The 22,406-nt window shown below is 44.6% G+C and overlaps 2 protein-coding genes across 8 annotated transcripts in view; one reads left to right on the top strand and one right to left on the bottom strand.

Moving 5' to 3' along the window:
- The window catches only part of Bmal1 (basic helix-loop-helix ARNT like 1), a 98,964-nt gene extending 83,527 nt beyond the window's left edge, over positions 1-15,437 (top strand). For 2 of the 3 annotated variants that reach the window (XM_057777841.1, XM_057777840.1), the window contains 8 exons: positions 422-668; positions 2,530-2,636; positions 4,254-4,404; positions 5,376-5,464; positions 7,215-7,323; positions 9,795-9,888; positions 14,076-14,178; positions 14,769-15,437. In XM_057777841.1, coding sequence (XP_057633824.1) covers positions 422-668; positions 2,530-2,636; positions 4,254-4,404; positions 5,376-5,464; positions 7,215-7,323; positions 9,795-9,888; positions 14,076-14,178; positions 14,769-14,929 — 1,061 coding nt within the window. In that variant the 3' untranslated portion in view covers positions 14,930-15,437. The remainder of the gene's footprint in view (positions 1-421; positions 669-2,529; positions 2,637-4,253; positions 4,405-5,375; positions 5,465-7,214; positions 7,324-9,794; positions 9,889-14,075; positions 14,179-14,768) is intronic. The other variant, XM_057777842.1, reaches the window with a different exon arrangement.
- A 1,057-nt stretch (positions 15,438-16,494) lies between these two features.
- The window catches only part of Btbd10 (BTB domain containing 10), a 54,528-nt gene continuing 48,616 nt past the window's right edge, over positions 16,495-22,406 (bottom strand). For all 5 annotated transcript variants that reach the window (XM_057779853.1, XM_057779855.1, XM_057779854.1 and 2 more), the window contains one exon: positions 16,495-17,585. In XM_057779853.1, the coding sequence (XP_057635836.1) occupies positions 17,275-17,585 (311 nt within the window). In that variant the 3' untranslated portion in view covers positions 16,495-17,274. The remainder of the gene's footprint in view (positions 17,586-22,406) is intronic.

Raw genomic sequence — 22,406 nt, 5'->3', positions numbered from 1 at the left:
TGCTGCCTGATGGGCTGTTCAGTCCATAAGTGTGTTTCTCAATTAAACATGTTTCTCTTTTCTCTGTCTGACCTGTGTTCTCTTCTCCAAACTGGTGAATGGCAGCAGCAGCCTTTGTTCACCATGACACATCAAGACACTCAGCGCCCTGACCAGTGCTCATGCTCTCGCTTGACCTCCAGCATTGGTTTTGGGGACTTTCTCCCTGGGGTGGTCTATTCCTCCTCGCTAGGCTTTTTGTGATGCTTTTGGTACATGGACTCTGCTCAGCACACAAGATGCTGGGCCACTTCTGTCTGCTCCACCCACCGAGTGACTCCTCTGGAGAGTGAGGCCTTCCTTTTCTCTTGTCCCCATCTTTTGAGGCTGCACCCTACTGCCAGCCCAGCACTGACATTCACCAGGGTCTTTTGCTTTCCAGCAGATCGAAAAAGCTTCTGCACCATCCACAGCACAGGCTATCTGAAAAGCTGGCCGCCCACAAAGATGGGGCTGGATGAAGACAACGAGCCAGACAACGAGGGCTGTAACCTCAGCTGTCTCGTTGCCATCGGGCGATTGCATTCACATGTGGTTCCACAGCCTGTGAATGGAGAAATAAGGGTGAAGTCCATGGAGTATGTCTCTCGGCATGCCATAGATGGGAAATTTGTTTTTGTAGACCAGAGGTAAGAGCCTACAACTCCCTCTGCAGCAATGCAGTAGAGCAGTGGTTCTGACCTGGTGGGCTGTGACCCTTGAGGTTGAATAGTTCTTCCACAGGGGTTGCCTATCAGATAGCTTGCATATCAGACATTTACATTAAGGTTCATAACAGTAGCAAAGTTACAGATATGAAGTAGCAACAAAAATGCTTTTCTGGTCAGCACAATCTGAGGCAGTATAGTGGAGGATCACAGCATTAGGAAGGGTGAGAGCCCCTTCAGTAGAGTATTTCAGCCCTAAGCTGAGAAGGTGAAAAGACAGGGTCAATGGCTGCCTTTTCTGAGAGTAAAGAATATTACTGTTGCTGGGCATAGCGCATTCGGAAGAAGGTCTGCCTCGTACACATGAAGCCTTGGCTTCAGTTCCCAGCACCACATACAGCTGGTACGGTTCATGCCTCGAATCTCAGCACTTGGGTGGTAGAAGCAGAAGGGTGAGAAGTTTTGGGTCTTTCTCATCTATATGGTGTTTAGGGCAACCTTGGCGTACGTAAGACCTTGTCTTAAACTGTAATCATCTTTTCTAAAAGTTGAGAGGAATAACTCTAGGCCCCTCCTGCCCTCTAACGAACACCCATCTCTGACCGCACACTGCTGTGCAGAGTGAGGGAAGCGAGAGCAGTCTCTGCTAAGACCCAGGCTCATTAGGGCATCACAGGAAATGCACAGCTTTTTCTCAGTAGTCTCTGATACTTAGCATAGCAGCAACAGTTAAGTGAGTGGTTTGAAGTCTAGTTCTGAAAGGAAACAGAAATACAACCTACAGTTATGAAATGTTCCAGGGTCATGACGTTGGATGGATTATAAGACATAGAGTCAATCAAAAAAAAAAAACAGAAAAGAAAAAGAAAAGGACATAGAGTTATTTAGACCTGCGCCTTCCAGTAGAGTTGGCCATGGTGGACTTGTCTGTGTATTTAAATTTGAATGTAATTAGTTGAAATCAAAATTTCAGTTTCTCAGAGTCCTACCCACACACGAGTCACCCCCTGTGGTTAACAGCACATAGATTGCTGCATGGCTGCAGAAATCTGTCGGACAGCATCGTTCCTGTCCAGCCTCTTCCTCTTATGGATGAGGGCTTGAGGTCTAGCCTGTGGATCAGCTCCTCCTGGACTCAGCTAATTGGTGCTAGATCTAGCCCATGAACCAGATGTCCCAGAATCTCTGCTGCCTCCCTTGGGAATAGTCCCAAGCTAATAACTCGCTACTAGAGACAGCCACTAGATGCCAGAAAAGTAGGCTTCCACTTTTTAAGGCTTTTGTGGTCCCAGCTGGGCGTTAACTGCCCTGGTACAAGCAGGCAGTGAAAAAGGAACATCCCTGCCCTGGAATTTAGATTTCTCTCTTATTTTTCCATTATTAATATGGTAATCTTGTCATTTAAAGACCACCTGAAGCCGGGCGGTGGTGGCGCACGCCTTTAATCCCAGCACTCGGGAGGCAGAGGCAGGCGGATCTCTGTGAGTTCGAGACCAGTCTGGTCTACAAGAGCTAGTTCCAGGACAGGCTCCAAAACCACAGAGAAACCCTGTCTTGAAAAACCAAAACCAAAAAAAAAAAAAAAAAAAGACTACCTGAAATTTTATTTCTGAAAAAAAAGCCCCTTACGTCATCTTTGCTTTGTTTTGCTCTGTTTTCGGAAGGCTGGGTGAGGTAGACACCACATAGTTGGTCCACTGGGAAGGACCTAGCTTTTTTGCCTCCAGCTTGGACCTTGCTCTCCTGGAGGCTGTGATGGGGAGAAATTTGCTGCTCATCCGTAAGTCATTGTTCATCTTCGGAATGGCCTTTTCTTATTTAAAAAGCTCCTGTTCTCTCTTAGGGCAACGGCTATTTTGGCATATCTACCACAAGAACTTCTAGGCACATCATGTTATGAATATTTTCATCAAGATGACATAGGACATCTTGCAGAATGTCACAGGCAAGGTAAGCTGGGCCATAGGAGGAGTCTGATGTCCTAAGTATGCCCTGCTTCCACACTCCAATTGGAATTCCAGAGAAGACCGCCCCTACTGTGTGGGAGTCAGCCAGCCCAAGACTCTTCAGGCCAAACCACGGGAGAGGAGAAAAGACTGTTGGTTCCAGGAACCCTTCGTCCCCTACAGATGCTCAGCCCCTACCCAGTGCATGACAGTTTTCTCTACAGAGGCCATGACTGTGTGTGGAAACATCTCTTGGTTAGGGTTCCCTCCGAGTTTGTACAGACCTCATATATCCTGTACTGATCTAATTTTCTTTCCATACCGGGCTACAGTGCCGCCTGCATTGTCCTTCACCTGCACTCTCAGTTGTATTTCTATCTCTGACAAAATGCCCTGATAAAAAGCAGCTTAGCGGAGAGAGAAACCTTATTTCAGCTCACCCTTCAGGTCACGGTCCATTGCTATGGGGAAGTCACAGTGGCGGGAACTTTTAGGACAGCTGGTCACATGACACCCATAGTATAGAGCAGAGAGAAAGTGAAAATGTTCACGCTCGCTTGCTTGCTGTGCTCAGCTTGGTTTCTTCGCCTAGGGGATGGTGCTGCCCATGGTGGGCTGTGTCTTCCATGGAAGTGAAATGTATTAACACACTCCCTTACAAATGTGCCTCTCATTGAAACTCTCTTACCAGTGAGTCTAGGCTGTGTCATGGTGACAAAGCTGACCATCAAAGGTGGTATGGCCACATATGCAGCCCCTCCTTCCACTGTTTTCTACCAGAACCCGTTCAGTGGCCTCAGACACTCATATGAAGTGTCTCTATTGTCACCACCCCCACCGCCCAGACACTTGTGCTTTTGGGTCTCTTGCTTCCTCTCACCCTGGGTCCATCATCTGTACTTATCTCATTTATTGTCAAATAGATCGAGCCTGATAATAGCACATCCCTGTTTAGTGTTCCAGTATTCAGACTCAAACACAATCACTTTCAACAGGCATAAGATCCAAAACTTGCCACCTTCCATCTCCTGGCCCTGACCCAGTTCCCAGATTTGTTCCATCTGTGGCTCTGTCACCGGCTCCTGCCTGCTGGGCTGGCCTTGTCACCCCTGGCCTTTGTGTGGCTCTCTCCTGCTCTTGGCTGGAGTGTTCGAGCAGCCTTGGTCATTCCTCTCCAGAGGGCATGGGGTCCTATTCCACCTCTGTTGTCTCTAATGCTTGGGGCACGAAAGGTGCTCATGTCTCTCAGAGGCTGAGATCCAAGCAGGTCAGTGGCCTCTATTGACTCAGATTCCCTAAGCTGGCCAGGGACAGCTGCCCTTCGGCTGTGTGACAGGGAAGGCACGTGGCTGGAGTTCACACAGACCTGCCACCAGCATCGCTGAAAGCCTTCATTTTCCTAGACCCTCGAAAGGAGTGACAGGTTGAGAAATACCCTGAAAGGCTATGAGTTAGACCCTTGGACGCTGCCTGTCTGAGCGCTGGCCACGTGCGCGCTTGGCTTTCTAATGGGTGATGTTATGAGGGCTGAGCAGCTTTGGGATCTGGGCTCAGGTGACCTGTTTAATGTGCTCACTGGTTTGAGGAAATGACAATAATCATGGGTTCTCTGCATTTTCAGTTTTACAGACAAGAGAAAAAATCACAACTAATTGCTATAAGTTCAAGATCAAAGACGGTTCCTTTATCACACTACGAAGTCGATGGTTCAGTTTCATGAACCCGTGGACCAAGGAAGTAGAATACATTGTCTCGACCAACACAGTTGTTCTGTGAGTATCTCCTGTGAGATGCACCCTTGCTTCAAAGGCATCAAGATGCCTTGGATCCTGACCTGGGACAAAGGGTACAGGCAGGAGCCAGCATCCACATTTTAATGGCCCCTTCGTGGTGTCTCACGATAGGAGGAAGTCAGGAAGAGTTGTTAACCAAGAACAGGCACTAGTCCTCATCCCATGTGAGCCCCAGTGGCGAGACTTGCTCCAGGAAACAGCCAACCCTTGAAACCCTAACCCTAACCCCACACATGGGTTTCCACTCAAGCTGGTGGAGGAGAGTGTCTATCATCAGGGAAAGGCTTACATATGTTCTCGCTCTTTCTGGCTTCCAGTGAGGATGGGTGGTCTCCATGGCTAGCGGGTTAGTGGCCCAAGCCTTGGCAGATGGATACTCACTCTGAGGCTTCTGCTGCCTGCTAAGGAAGTCCGGAGAGGGAAGAGCCTGCTCTCACGAGGCTCTTCTCCGTACCTCCTTCACCCCCCTGTGGTTAGAGGCAGGCGGGGCTGGAGCTGGGTGTGCTGCCAGTGAGAAGGAGAAAAGTGTTGTAGCAGTGGGAGGGGCTACTGCAGCCACTTCTACTAAACGTAGAAATCAGGGAAGCAGCTGCGCAGTGGCGGTGGCGGGCACTCGGGAGGGAGGCTGAGGCAGGTGAATCTCTGTGAGTTCAAGGTCAGCCTGGTCTACAGAGCTAGTTCCAGGACAGCTAGGGCTGTTATACAGAGAAACCCTGTCTCACAAAAAAAGAAGGAAGAAATTAGGGAGGCCCAGGTGGGCAGTGAGGCCAAAGGCCGAGATGCTGTCAGTTGTGTTAGCAGTGAGTAGACCTGTTCAGCCTCTCAGACAGACACTTCATTTTCTGGCCTGTCCAGGTCCCACGTGGACACCGGACTCCTTGGCCAAGGTGAAGGGTGCATGGTTCTGAGCAAGCCTGACTCATGTTTCCTTATTGCTGGGATGTTCACAGAGCCAATGTCTTGGAAGGCGGGGACCCAACCTTCCCGCAGCTTACCACGTCTCCCCACAGCATGGACAGCATGCTGCCTTCTGGAGAAGGTAATTATGTCCTGCTCAGGTATCGGGGCTCACTTGTGAGAAGCTGTTTATAACGGGGTATCTTCCTCTCAAGGGTTCAGGGTATCCTGTTGTCGCGTTCTGTGGCGCAGACCTTGACATGCCGAGTCCCGGTGGGAAGAGGGGCCACTGCCCTCCTACTGGGGATGTTGTGAATGTGTGTGGCTTTTCCTGCAACCACCTAGACCCCTTGTTTCTCTGTGCTGTCCTCTTCCCTGTTGCCTGGGAGCTGTGATTTGCTCTTCGGTGACTCAAGGGCTCCTGTGTTTGAGAGAAAGGTATCCGTTAACCCTGAGAACCTGCCATATCCAGTGGGTTCCTTCCTTGTGGCTCGGCATCGGTTCTGCTTGTCCTGAATCATTGCTGCTTGGATGGCTTCAGCCTGCTTCTCCACTCATGACTCCCATGCCCACTCCTTGCTTTCCCAGACGGAACAACAGAGGCACGGAAATTAAAAATATCCCAAGCTCATCTTCTGCATTCCAGAATTACTGGTTCCTCTTGTTCCTCTTGCAGTCCAAATGCACGATTGTGTCCCTTTCATCTCTTCAGCTCACCCATGCCTTTGCACTGCTTCCTAACTTCAGTTTCCCTCTGTCAATTCCATAGCAACACTCCAGTTAGCATCAGACCGTAAGTGACAAAAGTGACAAATGTCATTTTACCTACTGATGTCATAATCATTGTGATTTATAGAGCAACACATTACCCTCAGACATACTTAGAGCCACAAAGGTCATCTCTGTGGTCTCCTATAGCACAGTAACATAGGTTGGTAGCCTAGGAGCAACAGACCACACCCTATAACCTGTAGTTTACAGAATAGTTCTCTAGACTATTCTGAATAGGTTTGAACAGGTCTTTTTTTTAAAAAAAAAAAAAAAAAAAAAGATTTGATTATAATGTATACAGTGTTCTGCCTGTGTGTATGCCTGCATGCCAGAAGAGGGCACCAGATCTCATTACGGATGATTTTGAGCCACCGTGTGGTTTTTGGGAATTGAACTCAGGACCTCTGGAAAAGCAGCCAGTGCTCTTAATCGCTGAGCCATCTCCAGCCCGGTTTGAGCAAGTTTTACATGACAAACTCAGCTAAGAATACATTTCTCAGGCTGTATCCCTGTCATTAAGTGACCTATAACCGCAGCCCGTGCTGTGTGGTAGACGTTTAGTAACCCTCATTGCACCCAGTGCATTTTCTGTGCTAAATGCCTTGGCCCTTATCTCTTGTGGAGCCTTTTTGGTGTCCTCAGTACAGCATTGCTGTGTTTGCACCAGTTCCAAGCTTATGCCCTCGTCATCCTCCATGAACACCTTGCTCGTGCAATACTTTGTAACTCTGTCCTGCGCAGTGCTCTTGCAGAGTGTCTACACCTGGGGTGCTTTCCTCTCTGTACCACCTACCAGGCTAATACATATTCTGCTTTCAAGAGGACTCTGCTCAGTGACCTTCCTCCAAGAAGCCGTATCTGCTTGTTCCCTGACTCCCTGTCAAATTCATCATACTTTGCTGTCTCGTCTCTGACACATGAAGGAAATTTGTTGGCTCATGTCAAAGCTTTGGCCTGTGATGCTGCATAGAATCTTGAGCCTTCCCCTGCTAGAACTATTTTTCCTGACAAGGGAGAACCTTGACGTTCCACTTCAAGTGGATTGGGAGGTTTTGTTTAACACACGATAGCATTTCTTGCTCAGGTTTCCTCTTTCCTACTGTGAGATTCCTTTGTTGTAGGTGGCCCCAAAAGGACTCATCCCACTGTTCCAGGCATTCCAGGGGGAACCAGAGCTGGGGCAGGGAAAATAGGTCGAATGATTGCAGAAGAAATCATGGAAATCCACAGGCAAGTAATCTCTTTGGCTGCCTCTACAACCAGTGGTGCTCAGCGTGCCACACTCCCCCTCCCAGGTGCTTCACAGTGTGTGGAGACAGTCTGGGTCACCACAGTTGGTAGAAGGTTGCTGCTGATCACCCAGGCAACAAAGACCAGGGATGCTGCTTATACCTACATGGAACTGTTCTGTTCCTCTGGCCCAGTTCAAAATAGAACCCGTGTCTTAAATAAAGAAGCTAGACCAAACAGGCCAGAGCAGAAGACACTCTTGGGGAAGCCCAGTTCTCAACACTTTGAATGTATCCCAGGCAGCTTCCTAGTGAGGATGAAGCCCCAGAACATCCAGGTCTGGAGTAAGCTGCGAGCAGCCTGAGATTTGGGTCATAGCCAAAGTGCTTTTTCAAGCTACCTGGAGTAATAGAGGCCAAGCAGATCAGCTGGCAACAGAGGCAGTTTTCTAGGGTGTGGGGGCATCCTTTCCATGTACAAGCAGAGGTTGGCAGCAGCTGGTGGGGTTCAGGCCTGGTCCTGCATCCACCTGCTTCTGTTTAGGAGAGCCATCTAATCTTTGGCATGCTAACTTAAGCCATCGAGGGGACTGGGTTAGGATTGTGAAGGGATAAGCAGTCTGATACACAATAGGCACTCAGAAACTGTGAGCTCAGTCCATCTTTAAACATAGCCCCTGAGAAGGAAATGGTTTGGAGTTTGGAGAACCAAGGTGGTAACCAGATACTTAAAGATAGAAACATAATGGCACGTATGGAAAGAGATGGGGACCAGAAAGATCAATGTTCTCTGCAGCTACTGATCTAGTCTGTTCTCTGGTCAGCCAGAGGGGCTCTTGTGCCCATGTGAGTAAGTTCTATCAATCCACAGAGTGGTGGGTTCAGCTGCTTGCCTCTACCTCTGGAGAGAAATGAGGAGACAGGACACGGTATGATTAGTTCAGACCAGCTATTAAATACCCTGGTTCTATGTAAGACCAACAGAAGACGGTATCAGAACCCTTCACCAGAACAATCCTGAAATCCTTGAGAGGTCAATTTTCTTTATAATAATAGGACAATTGGGGAATTCATGGATTGAGAGTTTAAACTTGGTCTCAGCCTAGGCTTACAATAAAGGTAGAAAATCAGGACTGCTCTAGCGCGAGCGTGGGAGTGGTGTTCAGGGCTATCTAACTGGCCACTTTGTGGAGAAAAGAGCATGGAGCTATAAAGGGAGAGGGTTAAAGGATTCTTAGTACATAATCCGGAGTTTCAAGATGCCATTTGTTGTAGGCTGCTGAAAAAGATATCCAAAATGTTGTGTTATACATACATTGTGGAAACTCACTAGAATAGGGAGAAACGAAGGTGGGCATGATTGATAACCCAGGAATGAGGCAGGTCCTGTAGAGAAATCAGCAGTCCAGGGCCAGGTGCTGAAGGTAAAATAAGGAATGGTGAGAAGGCAATTGGAGAATGGACAGGAGCTTGGGGAGAGAGTGGCTTCACAGTCCTACATCAATGTTGGGAGAAACAGCTGTTTCTGGTACTCTGTACGTTCCGATGTCGGACGTAATAGGGTTGTAGCTTGAGTTTGAGGAAACAGAATACTTGCGTCCTCACAAATATAGACAAGTAGTCAGTGCTGGCCAAGAGCCATTTTTTTAGGCATAGAAACTGGTCCCCATGCGGCTTTAATAGGCTGTGCTCATCATGGAGGAACCGAAAGTCTGGTGGTAACACAGCTGCCTCCATACGCCCCAGACTCTGGTCCCGGCTTGGACATGACCCCAACACACACGACCTGGGTGGAAGCGAGAACTCACGTGAGCACACTAGCCTCTGTGCAAGCCACAGCCTCCCTTCCTGGGGTTGCCAGCCTCACAGGTGTGCACAATTACACAGTTAGGAGTCTCCTAACAAGCCCACCCTCGTGGGCCAATCCGAGAAGTCCCAGATCTGTCTTTCATCTCTCGCTTCCCAAGAAGGCTGCTCCTGTTTACCCACCAGTTTCCTTTTTAGGTGTGGCTGAGCTGCACTGCTACCTTCATTTCCTGGGCAAGACAATCTACCTCTTGCTCTACATCCAACTCGTGGTAGCAAAGATGGAGGCTAAACTCCTGAGATCTCCAACTCACCCGTGTTCTATGAAGAACTAAAGCTGGCCATTTACTTAAAATTCACCGACCTGAATCCAAACCCTAACCCAGAGGCTTAGACAGTTATTGCTTTTGGAGTTTGCATTCTAGATCAGAGGAGTGCAGAGCAATCCAGCTGACCACGGGGCTCTGGAAATAAGGCTTTATTAGAGCACAGCTATACTCATGCATTGCATGTGGACTGCTGTGACAGGCCATATAGCCTACAGAGCCAAGAGTTGTCTGGTTATTGTAGAACGTGTGCCAGTCCCTAGCCTAACGCCTTATCCCCCTTAGCGTCTCCCCAAACCTGCCACCCCGAAAGGCATTGTAATCAGCTCTTCTCTAACAGGATAAGAGGGTCATCGCCTTCCAGCTGTGGCTCCAGCCCACTGAACATCACAAGTACGCCTCCCCCTGATGCCTCCTCTCCAGGAGGCAAGAAGGTAAGCATGAAGGCCTAGACTAAGAGAGCCTCTGCCCAAGTTCTGAGACACAGCGATTTCTGGGATAAGTTGAGACGTTCTTTCCCCCTTGGAATATACTCAACTGTGTGAGGCTGGCTTCAAAGCACACTGGCACGTAGGGAGGCTTCCTGGCTTGCTCAAGAGGATGCATTCCATGCGAATGCAAGAACAACATTGTGAGGAAAGGGAAACTGTCAATCCCTTTGAGGGCACAATTCAAGAATTCCCTTGAGGGAGAGATCAGGACGGACTGCATAGAACCTTACTGCCAGGAATTTCAAGTGAACCGAAACCATTAGTAAAAGCAACAGCATGAGCCATACTTCAAGTCAAGCTAGGTTTTACAGCTGAACACGTGCGGATCTGTCACCAGAATGTGTCCCTGATAGGATAGCACTGGCCACAAGTACTTCATGAAGAGCTGTCTAGAAGATGGCACTATAAACACCCGTTATCATCATTACTAGACAATATGCAAACCTATGTAAATTATACTGATTGTAGGTTAAGAGTCCATTAATAACCCCTGAGATTAGAACACAAGGGACTCAGTACATGAAATTTTCCTTCCCATATCCCTAGACATACACAGAGAGACTCCAGGAAAGACTGAGGTGTGGTTCCCGAGGGACAAATACCAAAAGCAAAGTGGGGCTTTCTGAAACTGGGCTCATTACAGGCTCAGGTTGCCCAAATCTGGTGCTGCCAGGATGGGTGAGTGTGGGGGCTGATGGTGAGAGAAGAGCAACTTTATTCTACTTGGTGTGAGTCTTTGGCAAGTTTACATTTGAAAAGGGGCTTTGATTCCTGAGGAAACTGAAAAGCCAGCCCATTGTGGGTAAGAGCACAGCCACAGCAAGGTGGGCCCGAGTCTGAAGCCTGCCTTTGCCCGTGCAAGTCATGCAGAGGCTGTACCTTCCAAGCTCATGTTTCTCTTGTAATGGTGCCGAGACTGGTAGGATAGCAGTGGTCTCTGTCCCTGGAGTACATATGACAATGAATGTGTAAGTGCCTGGACCTTGGGAACGTCTAGGAACCCATCAGTGGATTAATGTGGCCTGCAAACCTACTGCTCGCTAGCTGTGCTCTCAGCTCTATTCCCTATCTCTCTAGGGTACCCCCTGACTTAATTCATCCTTCAGGCAGTCGGCTTCTTGGTACTTCAGGTTTTTATTCCGTTATATGCTTATCACTGGACAACTTTCATCTGTCTATTATCTACCTATCTGTCTATCTATCATCTATCTATATCTATCTATCTATCTATCTATCTATCTATCTATCTATCTATCTATCTATCTATCTATCTATCATCTATCATCTATCATCTATCTAATCTCCACCTCCCAACTTCACACACAGAAAAATCCAAGATCTCCAAAATTAACAATCCAGGCTTCCTGGTGAACAGCACCTGCCAGTAATCTAAAGCTATGCCCACATCATGAAGCCTGAAATTCTGGGGGTGTTTATGAAAAAAAAAATTCCTCTTTCGGGCTGGAGAGATGGCTCAGCGGTTAAGAGCACTGACTGCTCTTCCAAAGGTCCTGAGTTCAATTCCCAGCAACCACATGGTGGCTCATAACCATCTGTAGTGAGATCTGGTGCCCTCTTCTGGCCTACAGGCAGGATACTGTATAAATAAATAAATAAATCTTAAAAAAAAAATTCCTCTTTCAATGGCTTTTAAAAATGGGTCTAGAACAAAAGTTGAATCCTTTTTTTGTCTGTCCTTGGCAACAGGACTCATGAGAAAAGCATGATGGAGTTAAAAATAATTGCAGGATTAAAGGACTCAGCAAATTAGAGCAAAGGTGTCCCTTAAGTCAATTTCAATTTTGTCATTGAGCCCAAAGTTGTTTCATTCAGATCAAGCTGAAAGGGGGAATTGGATGAGCCTCATAGATCCTGGGCGAGTAAGGACATACAGAGGCTTCAAATCAAGTTAAGCAGAAGTTCACAGACACCTTTTGGGAGACCCTCAAGATCCTTTTTAGGATTTGCCAGGTCAAAGTTATTTTCTTAACAATTTAAAAAGATACTCTTTATTTTCATTGTGTATCTGTATGCACTGATGCACATAAAAACCATGTCACCAAACTGTTCGAAGTCATTGTATTCTTCCCACACACAATAAAACGTTAGCCAGTTTAACACTGTCCCGAAGGAAGCATTAGAAATGATTAGTGGAGGGCTGGAGAGATGGCTCAGCTGTTAGGAGCACTGACTGTTCTTGCAGAGGACCTAGGTTTGATTTCCAGCACCCACGTGGCAGCCACGACAGCCTGTGACTCCTGTCAAGGCTCTGACACCCTCTCTGGCCTTGAAGGACCCTGCACACATGTGATGCACTTACCACATTTATATGCAAGCAAAAACACTCATAAAAATTTAAAAATATTAAAATGAAAAAACTTATTGGCGCCCTACTGCATACCTACCTGCCTTAAGAAGCATCTGTGATTCCATCACAGGCTAAACTATTGCTCCCTCCCATACATTTGTCACTTAAGGAAAAAAAAAAGGCAGTGATAAAATCTGGGCTTTCAGTCAAGACTGGGATTTTTAGAGAGCTTGGACCTGCCTGCTGCTTTGAGCTCAATAGCTTCCTCAAACTTACAACATGACAAAATGGTGATTATGTTCATGTTAATTTAAAAGATCTGCTAACACACTAACCTGGTATCTTACTCTCTAACTCTGCAGCTTTCAACCTTCCTAATGCTGTACCCCTTAAATAGTTCCTCATATTGTGGTGATCCCCAACTATAAACTTATTTTTGTTGCTACTTCATAGCTGTAATTTTACTGTTATGAGTCATAATGTAAATATCTTTGTTTTCCGATGGTCTTAGGTAACCTTTGTGAAAGGGTTGTTCAACCCCAAGGGGTCATGACCCACAGGTTGATAACCACTGCTCAAAGTGATCAATGCAGGGTATTTCAAAATCACCCAAGACTAATCCATTCTAAGTGAACTAATACCCTCTAAGTGGTCAGTGTAGGCTGTCATCTAAGGGCTATCCATTCTGAGTGCCAAGATATAGCCATGGATTTTTCCGCGTAACAGGGCACACAGCTCAGTTGGTCCCACGCTGTAATGAGCATTTAAGAGACATCTACTTAAGTGCCAAGGCATCAAAGAATACCCAATTTACTGAAAAGACTATTTTGCCCTCATACAACTACTCATCTGTTTGAGGTTCAAATTTTCTTCGTATATATCAAATCATTTGATGAAACAGGCTGAATGGAGCAGGTATGAGAATCTAGCTGAACTCTCTTATCAAAAAGATATAAAACAGTAAGACACTTTAAAAAATTATTTTTGTAATGTGTGGGGTTTTTCATTAAAATGTTTGATAACTTGTAATTTTTCATAAAAATGTTTTTATTCATGTTAATACATTTATAAAGTGTTTATATTTCAAAATTCATTTTATAAAAATATAGCCTACCTAAAACAGTTTTTGGGGACACCAGTCACTTTTAAGAATGTGCAGGGATCCCATACTGCAAAGCTGAACTGGGGAGAAACATGTTGCAGTGCCATCTGCTGGACAAAGTCTGAAATCCGTTTCTGAGACCCAGTGGCCACAGCTTCCTCACTCATTCAGGGGTGTTTCTGAGGCTTGGCCAAGGGCAGGGAGTTTGGAGGGTAATGACAGTAGACTTCTATTACGGAGGTGTGATAGCAGTTATTATCGAATCTTAAGAACAAAACCAGAGGTTACTTAGTGTCTGTGGCATACCTGATGATCAAAGATGTTCAGACATGACTCTGAAGTTGTTTCTCTTCACAAACTGTTGCTGACCTCAGTTATGTCTTTAGCAATATTTGTTGCCACGTGCCACTCATCACTCTCTTAGAGGGCAACCCCAGCTTACTGAAGCCTAAGCCTTTGCTTTAAGTAAATACAAAGGCAGCTTGATCCTAGGAAGTTGATTCATCCAGCTTTTGTTATCTGCATGTACTGAATCCTATGTAGAGAAAATGTTCCCTGTTATGACTTTTTCTAACAGGTCCTTGTTTGATAAGGGAAAACAGCTGGGAAATTGAATCCATTTTAAGCCAACATCCTTCATTTTCTTGGTAGCACTGCATAAGGTAGAAATTGAAATTTCTATTTGATGAGAAACTTTACATTCCCCCTTTTTATTTGCAGATTCTAAATGGAGGGACTCCAGACATTCCTTCCACTGGGCTACTACCAGGGCAGGCTCAGGAGACCCCAGGTTACCCATATTCTGATAGTTCTTCCATTCTTGGTAAGTGGTATTATTATCCATGGGTGACAGTGAGATCGCAAAACACCTAACACAAAGATAGTTTTAAGAACCGATTACATAAAACAAGCTAGTTCTGAAACAGCTGATAATTAGAACAGCGTGGATGTCTGAAATGTTTAACTACTTCAATGATCTAAGTGCCTCTACAGCAACCCAGACACGGGTTTTCTCCCACAGAATTTTCAGAGGGAGAGCCCGTGTGGCTCCAGAGGGTATTAAGTCATTGGACGATGACAGTTTCTCTCAGTCTGTCCAGCTTTTTCTCATTCTGTTTTCTTATTTTCTTCTTTCATAGTTATTTTTACAACCAATCACTGACTAATGGTTATCAAAATACTAAAATGGGCTCAACTTAAATATTTTTAACACTTATTGAATTTAAAGGATTTCCCCCTAATTTTTAGGTGTTCTTTTTGAAAAGCAGTAACAACAATAAATTATGGCAATAGAGTCCCCATATAACCCCTCACCTCTTGTTAAATAATTTTATTAGTGTGTTGAGAAGTTGCTTTCCAAATATAAGTGTGGTTTTGGTACTTTTTACTGACCAGCCTTTCTTCCTTCCACAGGTGAGAACCCCCACATAGGCATCGATATGATAGACAACGACCAAGGATCAAGTAGTCCCAGTAACGATGAGGCAGCAATGGCTGTCATCATGAGCCTCTTGGAAGCAGATGCAGGCCTGGGTGGTCCCGTTGACTTTAGCGACTTGCCATGGCCACTGTAGACACTACATTCTGCTTTGGCAACAGCTACAGTATCAAAGTGCATTACTGGTGAAGTTTTACAGTCTGTGAAGCTTACTGGATAGGGAGAGAACAGCTTTTATGTACTGACTCCATAAAAGCCATCTCAGAGCCATTGAGACAAGTCAATCTACCGTGTGTAACTTCAGACAAAGTGGAACTAAGCCTGCTCCAGTGTTTTCTCATCATTGAGTTTGGGCTAGCTGTGGATAGCTTGCATTAATTGTATATTTTGAATTTTGTTTGTGTTGAATTTTTTAATCATTGTGCACAGAAGCATCATTGGTAGCTTTTATATGCAAAATGGTCATTTCAGATGTATGGTGTTTTTACACTACAAAGAAGTCCCCCATGTGGATATTTCTTATACTAATTGTATCATAAAGCTGTTTATTCTTCCTTGTAAGAATCCTTTACTATAAATATCGGTTAAAGTATAATGTATTAGACAGTTAAATATTTTTAATAAATGTTTCCCTTGTTCTATAAGTACTATTCCCATTTTGAATAATTAGGAAGAAAATCTTCACATGCTGCAGGGCTGGCTTATTCATTTCAACAGTGGTTTAAACATATCCCTGCTGTTACGTTTGCAGTGCCTTTTTGATCTCATACTAATAATTTCTCCTGGGCTACTAGCTCAGACATACTACAAAAATAGTTCAATCCCAAATGTAGCCATCTCAATTTATATGTTAACTCTAATTTTAAATCCTTTGAATTCAAGTTCAAGATGATAAACTGACTTCTCTAAGACCTGTAGTTTTATGGTGCTGCTAGAACTCCTTCCCACGTGGAGACATAGGCAACACCAACCCTCCCTTCTGTGTCCCATTGACAAGGCGAGGCATGATGCCACCAATCTAAAGTTCACTCTGGGAACCAATGGTTTAATGGGCTTCCTTACAGAGCATAAGTGAGGGGTTCTCTAGAGGGATGCTCCTGTCCCCAAAGGCCACTTGAGAAAGCCTTTACCCATATATACTCTTAGCCCCTCCCTGAGGCCACCTGCAGTTAAAGAACAGGAGGTAGAAGAGCTGGCTACCCAGGTGAGGGTCTCGTGATTCTCTCCATACCTCCCTGGGGGCGGGGGATGCAAACAGACAACTCACCTGGCAAGCAGGTACGGCTGAATACTTCAAGATGGCAGTTACGTGGCTTAGAAGACAGTCCTGTACAACACATGACTATTAATATAAGTGACCTCAAGACCTAAAGCACTAAAAACACTTTCTTTGTTTTTAAACAAATTTAACTATTTAAACTATTTTAAACTATTTAAACAATTTGCTGAACAGAGCAGCACAGACTGATGAAGAATCAGAAACTAACACTGAAACTTAGGCCCCAGAGTCACTCTATTTTCAGATCCTGAAAATCCTGATCAACTGCTTTGGATTTAGAGTGATTTTTCAAAATTTATAGGAAACTTAAGTGCCTCTTATAAATATGCCAAAGAGCTCTTTGGGCTACCGTTTGATTTCTAGTTATACTTACGCATACATGACACAGAATCTAGTCAACGTATTTATAAAGTGGTCAGAAACATTAAAACAATGGAATTTTATTTTGATGAAAAACTCGAGTTTACAATCATTTAGTAAATGAAGAGCAAACAGTTTATTTTCCTATCCCATAACTCTTAAGAAAAAAAGCATTAGTAAATAAATATCTGAGCTGATTAAGGGTAAGGCAGACTGGACAGTAAACCATCTCCTGACGTTCACCCTTCCTGCACATGACTCACTGTAAAGGGGTTCAGGGCTCTGGAGATGAGTGAACCAACATTAGGAGCATCAGATCTCTCCTCATCACTCAAACTCAAGATAAATATGTTTTTGCTTCTTGTGGGCCAACTACCCATACTGTACTGAGGAATACTCTGATAGAAGCGCTTGTGTTATACTGTGCACCACCACTCTAACATGGCTTCAACAGCTTCATTTAACCACCATCTATAAAGTGCAACTCTTAATATTCTGCATTTTATCTGGGGCATGATGAGTATCAATCTACACTGAAAGTACCCCAGCTGCCAATTCCCATGACTTCTGAGACGGAGATGTGTGAAAAAGGACTGTCCCCGTACAAAGAACCAATTCCACAAACCTACTGGTAAACAAATACATTTATAGAACTGGAACCAGGATGCTAAAGTTGTACTCATTAAAAAACCATTCAGCTACCTTTGGTCTTTAAAAAAGCCTACACTGCAGTATCCTAAACATGTGCATCTCACAATGAAGAGAAGTGGCCTCGCAGTGCAGAATGAGGAGTACGACGTCACTGTGAAGAGTAGCATGCTATGGTTTCAGGAACATCAGCATCACAGCATTGGATTCTGGGCATCAGGATCGAGGTCATTATTGCCCGAGGCAGGGTGGCTGGGGAGGATATCCAGCTCATCCACCTGTGGAGTAGGGTGCATGACTACCAGCTGGTCCTGGGGAATGTCTGCGGCAGCTGCTGCCAGGTTGGTGATAGATTTACTCTTCACACACTGAAAGTCTACATGCCGACTCTTTCCTTCCTCCTTCTCCCAGGACATTCGAATAAAGGGTCTTTGGACATAGTTGTAAATGACTTCTGGGCGACCTCCGGGCCTTTTCTTTACTTTTTCTTTGTAGGTAGGATAGCCTAGAGGAAAGAAGGGAACTTTGTAAAGAAGAGCATACATGTGCAAAACTTGTCACCTGTTATCTGTTGAGAGTTTTTCTTGTTCAAGTGCCATTTTAACATTTTAATGGAAGTTAAAATCAAGAACGGAAACCAATATTCACCTGCCCAGTCATCAGCTTAACATGGATACCAAAACCCTAGAGATGTAATTCACAAAACCTTTTGCCATCTTTTTCAGTTACTCAAACTCAGCCACCATAAAGCATTCTTTGGATGGGGCTATGGAGGGCTGGTTCTCTGTACCAGGCATGATGACATCTGCAGGAGATGCGGTCTCTCTTTGTGCACAGGCAACGCTCACTCTGCTCACAGGGTGACTGGCCTTAAGGTCTGTAGTTCTTCAGCCCTCTAGTTTCCTTAATCTTCAGTCTCATCTTTATATTGCTTTAGATTTTTTTTTTGTTAAATAACAAAAAATACTCAGCTCTCTAGCAGGTTCTTAAATTCTGCAGCTAGCTCAACAAGGGCAATATTTTAATCTCTGATATCACTTTATTATAACTGTCTCAACAGTGAATTAAACCTGTATCTGCAAAGAGCTTTCCTTAATTATAACTTTTCTTTCTGAATTCTAGTCACTAAAAATAATAACTAGTAAAAAAAAAAAAAGCTCAATCTTGTGAGCTTTATGATTTCTACTAGACCTACCCAACTCTGCCACTGTAAATTGCAATCAGTTGCAGGGAACAAAGACAACTCTAACTAATAACGCAATTTAAAAAAAAAGCAACAGGCTGGGTTTGGTCTGTATCATAAAATGATATCCAGAAAGAAAAAAACCAGAAAGGCCTCAGGCAGAAGACATCAGTTAGCACTGTCTAAAGGTATGTACAGACTGTGTGTGAAAGGAGTGAGGAAGCCTAGAGGGGTTTAGAGATGGTAAACAAAGCCATTGGCCTTCTCAAGGCCTAGAGAAGGCTTATCTCTCCCTCCAGTCCCCAGCCAGCAGAAGGTACAGCCTCAGAAGTCAGATGGGTTCTCTTTGGATTCCCTTGTTCTCTCTCTCTCTTTTTTTTTTTTTTTTTTTGGTTTTTCGAGACAAGGTTTCTCTGTGGTTTTGGAGCCTGTCCTGGAACTAGCTCTGTAGACCAGGCTGGTCTCGAATTCACAGAGATCCGCCTGCCTCTGCCTCCCGAGTGCTGGGATTAAAGGCGTGCGCCACCACCGCCCGGCTTTCTCTGTGGTTTTGGAGCCTGTCCTGGAACTAGCTCTTGTAGACCAGGCTGGTCTCGAACTCACAGAGATCCGCCTGCCTCTGCCTCCCAAGTGCTGGGATTAAAGGCGTGCGCCACCACGCCCGGCTAGGATTCCCTTGTTCTTAATCACTCCTGGATCTTCAGAAAGTTTCAACTTCCTATGTGACTGTATTCCCATCTTTCTTCCACACAGAATCACCTCTCTACACAGAATCGTAATGCACACTTGCTTTAAAACCGCCAATGGCTTTTTTACGCTTCAAGGAGAAAGATGTATGCTTCAGCTGTTTTAAAACCTGGCTCCAATGAACTTAATCTCAACTACCTTCATGCTATATGTCCTCTTATACTAGAGCTCTCAGATAGCATTGTTACAACAGACTTTTCATTTCTTCCTGAACATGCTTTTGCGTTTCTCACAATTGTTTTTGAGCTGGGTTCCTCCTGGAACTTCTGCAATTCCAATCTTTTTTCCCCCTTGGCAAAAATATTGAGTCCATACAGAGCTAATTATTTGCTTCTTATGCTCCAAAGTACTCATGTTATACTAGCACCTGCAACACTAAATGGTAATTAATTTGTTATGTTTGACTCTCACCTAAGCTAAGTTCTCACACGGCAAAGCCAGCATCTGCAGCTCAATCTCCAGAGCCTAGTGTAGTACATAATATACTGCAAGCACTGAGTAACACATCATGAATGAACTACTAGAGCATAAGGGTGATAGCTCTTCCCAGATAGCTAGCTTTTTCTTCTTATCTTTTAAAAAAATATTGTGTATGTGTGTGCCTGTGTACATGTGCACCATCTGTGGGTACCCAAGGTGTCAGATGCCCTGGTGCTGGGGTTACAAGTAGTTGAAGCTGCCAGATGTGGATACAGAGAATGGAACTTGTCCAGTGCTCTTAACTGCTGAGCCATCTCTCTAGCCTTTAGATATCTCTTACTGTAAATATTCTTCCCTTTAAAAAAAAAAAATCTGACGTCTTCACTCAACAGGTAATATTTAACAGCTATTGCATCAAAGAACTCAAGGTACCAGGTGTCTTGAAGGTGTCTGTGCTCTATTGAGGGTGATGACATCTGTTCATAAAGCTAAAAACACCCCCCCACCTCAAGAAGCAACGTTATATAATGGTCTGACCTGTCCCTTTAAGAAAAAAGCCCCGCCCACCACCAGGCAGGCAGATCTTCCTTCTGCTTCCAGCCTGAGCTCTCTCCCAAAGAGGTAGGTAGCTGCTGCTGTGGCTCCTCTCCTCTCTGCCCCCCACTTCTCTCTCTCTTTGCTCTTCCCCCATCTTTCCTTCTCCCCTTCTCCCCTCCATAACCCACTAAATAAATACTCTCTGCATGGCGTGCCTATCCATCTCGGTCTCTCGCTCACCATTGTGGTCCCCTGCCTGTCTCTTACCTGCTGGGGCTGTGGCTCCTAGTGGGACTGGCTGTCCCCACGGAGGTCTCTCACCCACCATGCGGCTCCTAGGACCCGCTGGCCTTCATGGCCCGCAGGCCACTTGGGGGCTCCCTGCCTGGGGCCCGCTGCCGCCACTTGGGGACCTGCAGCATTTTACTTAAACCATAATGATGTACACAATGACATTCCAGTGACTTTCCTTGTTCTTTGTTTATTTTGTTTTTTGAGGAAGGGTTTCTCTGTGTAACAACCTTGGTTCTCCTGGAACTAGCTCTTGTAAACCAGTCTGGCCTGGAACTCAAAGAGATCTGCCTGCCTCTGCCTCCCGATTAAAGGCGTGTACCACAATCGCGTGGCCCCTTGTGCTTGATCTTAATAATAACCAAAAAGTGAGGGAAATACAGGCAGAGAGAATAACATAAGCATACAAGATATATTAGCAGATTCTGAGATTTGGAATTGAAGGTACTAGAAAACTGATTTGATTCCATGGTGGAGAACTTTAAATATACGATGATGATGCAGTATTGAGGATTAAAGCCAGGGCCTTGTGGTGCACATGCTAGGAAAGACCCTACCGCTAAGCTACATTCTCAATCCTAAATAATATTCTTTATTCAACAAGAAGAAGCCAAGGCCATTTTATTAAGCTTAGTATGATAAAACTGTACCAAAAACAAATTCTACACTCTGTGAAAACTGCAATCCTTACTGTCCTGCCATTCCTGCTCAGGATACAAAGGGCAGATTAATTTACAAGCTTGTGTAATTAAATAGTTTCTTAGTCTTAAGCTTCTTGTAATCCACGGAAACTATTTCAATACTACTTCTTTAAAAGGTTTCCTTTTAAACTGTAGGCTTTGTTAAAAGCTTAGTTAAGTACTATGACAGATAAGAGTTTTCTACCAAATTCAGACACAGCACCTAAAGATGGAGGAAGGCATGGATGATGTAACTGTTAGATGGAGTGGCAAACTCCTGTGATCCTACACTGACTTTAGAAGGCATCCCTTGAGGTTGACAGATACACTATTAAGGATATAGGAAGCAGCTCCCAAAGATGCATGTTTTGATGCAACGGTGTTGTGCCATTATACAAATTATATTCTCCCATTTTTCCATTTTTATACCAGACAGTTTTGAGGTTCTTGCTGTTGTTGGTTTTGTTTGTTTTTGATTATGCTCAGTTTCATAAGTGACTGTGGGATCATGGAACTAACAGTCTTCTGCCCTAATACCCATTATCCCTTCTCATATAATCACATTCTCCTTGATTCTTCCACATCTCTTAAGACACCAACTCAATCTAGCTCCCAAAGAAATTAATACATTAACTCTAAAATCAGATTTCTTTTGAAAGCCTTGAAATTAGGAACACTGGAGTAGGTGTACGGGACGGGATAACACAATGGTTAACACTCCTATCTAGGACCGAGGCTATTTTTTTGGTTTTGTTTTGTTTTTATGTTTTTCGAGACAGGGTTTCTCTTTGTAGCCCTGGCTGTTCTGAACTCGTTTTGTAACTCAGAGAACTGCCTGCCTCTGCCTCCTAAGTGCTGGGATTTAAGGCTTGTGCCACCACTACCCAGCATTTAAGGGTTTATTTATTTAATGTATATTAGTGCTCTATCTGCGTGTTTGCCTTTATGTCAGAAGAGGGCATCAGATCCCACTACAGATGGTTGTGAGCCAACATGTAGTTGTTAGGAATTGAACTCAGGACGTTGGGAAGAGCAGTCTCTTAACCACTGATCCATTTCTCCAGTCTCTTTTCTTTGTTTGGGAAAGTTTAGACAGGGTATCATGTAACTCAGGTTGGCCTCAAACTTGCTTATAGGCAAGGAAGCCTTGAACTCCCGATTCTCCGATGTGCTGGGACTGAAGGTGTGTGCTACCATGCCCAGCTTCTTTCTTACTTTTCCAAGAAGAAAATCTTACAGACTTGATGGGAAAGTTGAGGGTTTACAAATCATTTGTAAGAAAAATATGCTTCAAAATCTAGAAGCTGTTATTGAAATAAATGTAGACGAGCCTAATTACTGTCTAGCCAAAGTCAAGATTAATTTATGTAAGCTTGTAATGTGTCTGGACAAATATTGTTAAATACTGGCTCTTTAAGAAAAAAACCTACTTAACACAGCTATTCAGAAGTTCCTGGTTTTCTGACAT

This window comes from Chionomys nivalis, chromosome 8, assembly GCF_950005125.1.
Source record: "Chionomys nivalis chromosome 8, mChiNiv1.1, whole genome shotgun sequence".
Lineage (NCBI taxonomy): Eukaryota > Metazoa > Chordata > Mammalia > Rodentia > Cricetidae > Chionomys > Chionomys nivalis.
Note: the sequence above shows the minus strand (reverse complement) of the source record. Positions and strands in the feature narration are given on the sequence as shown.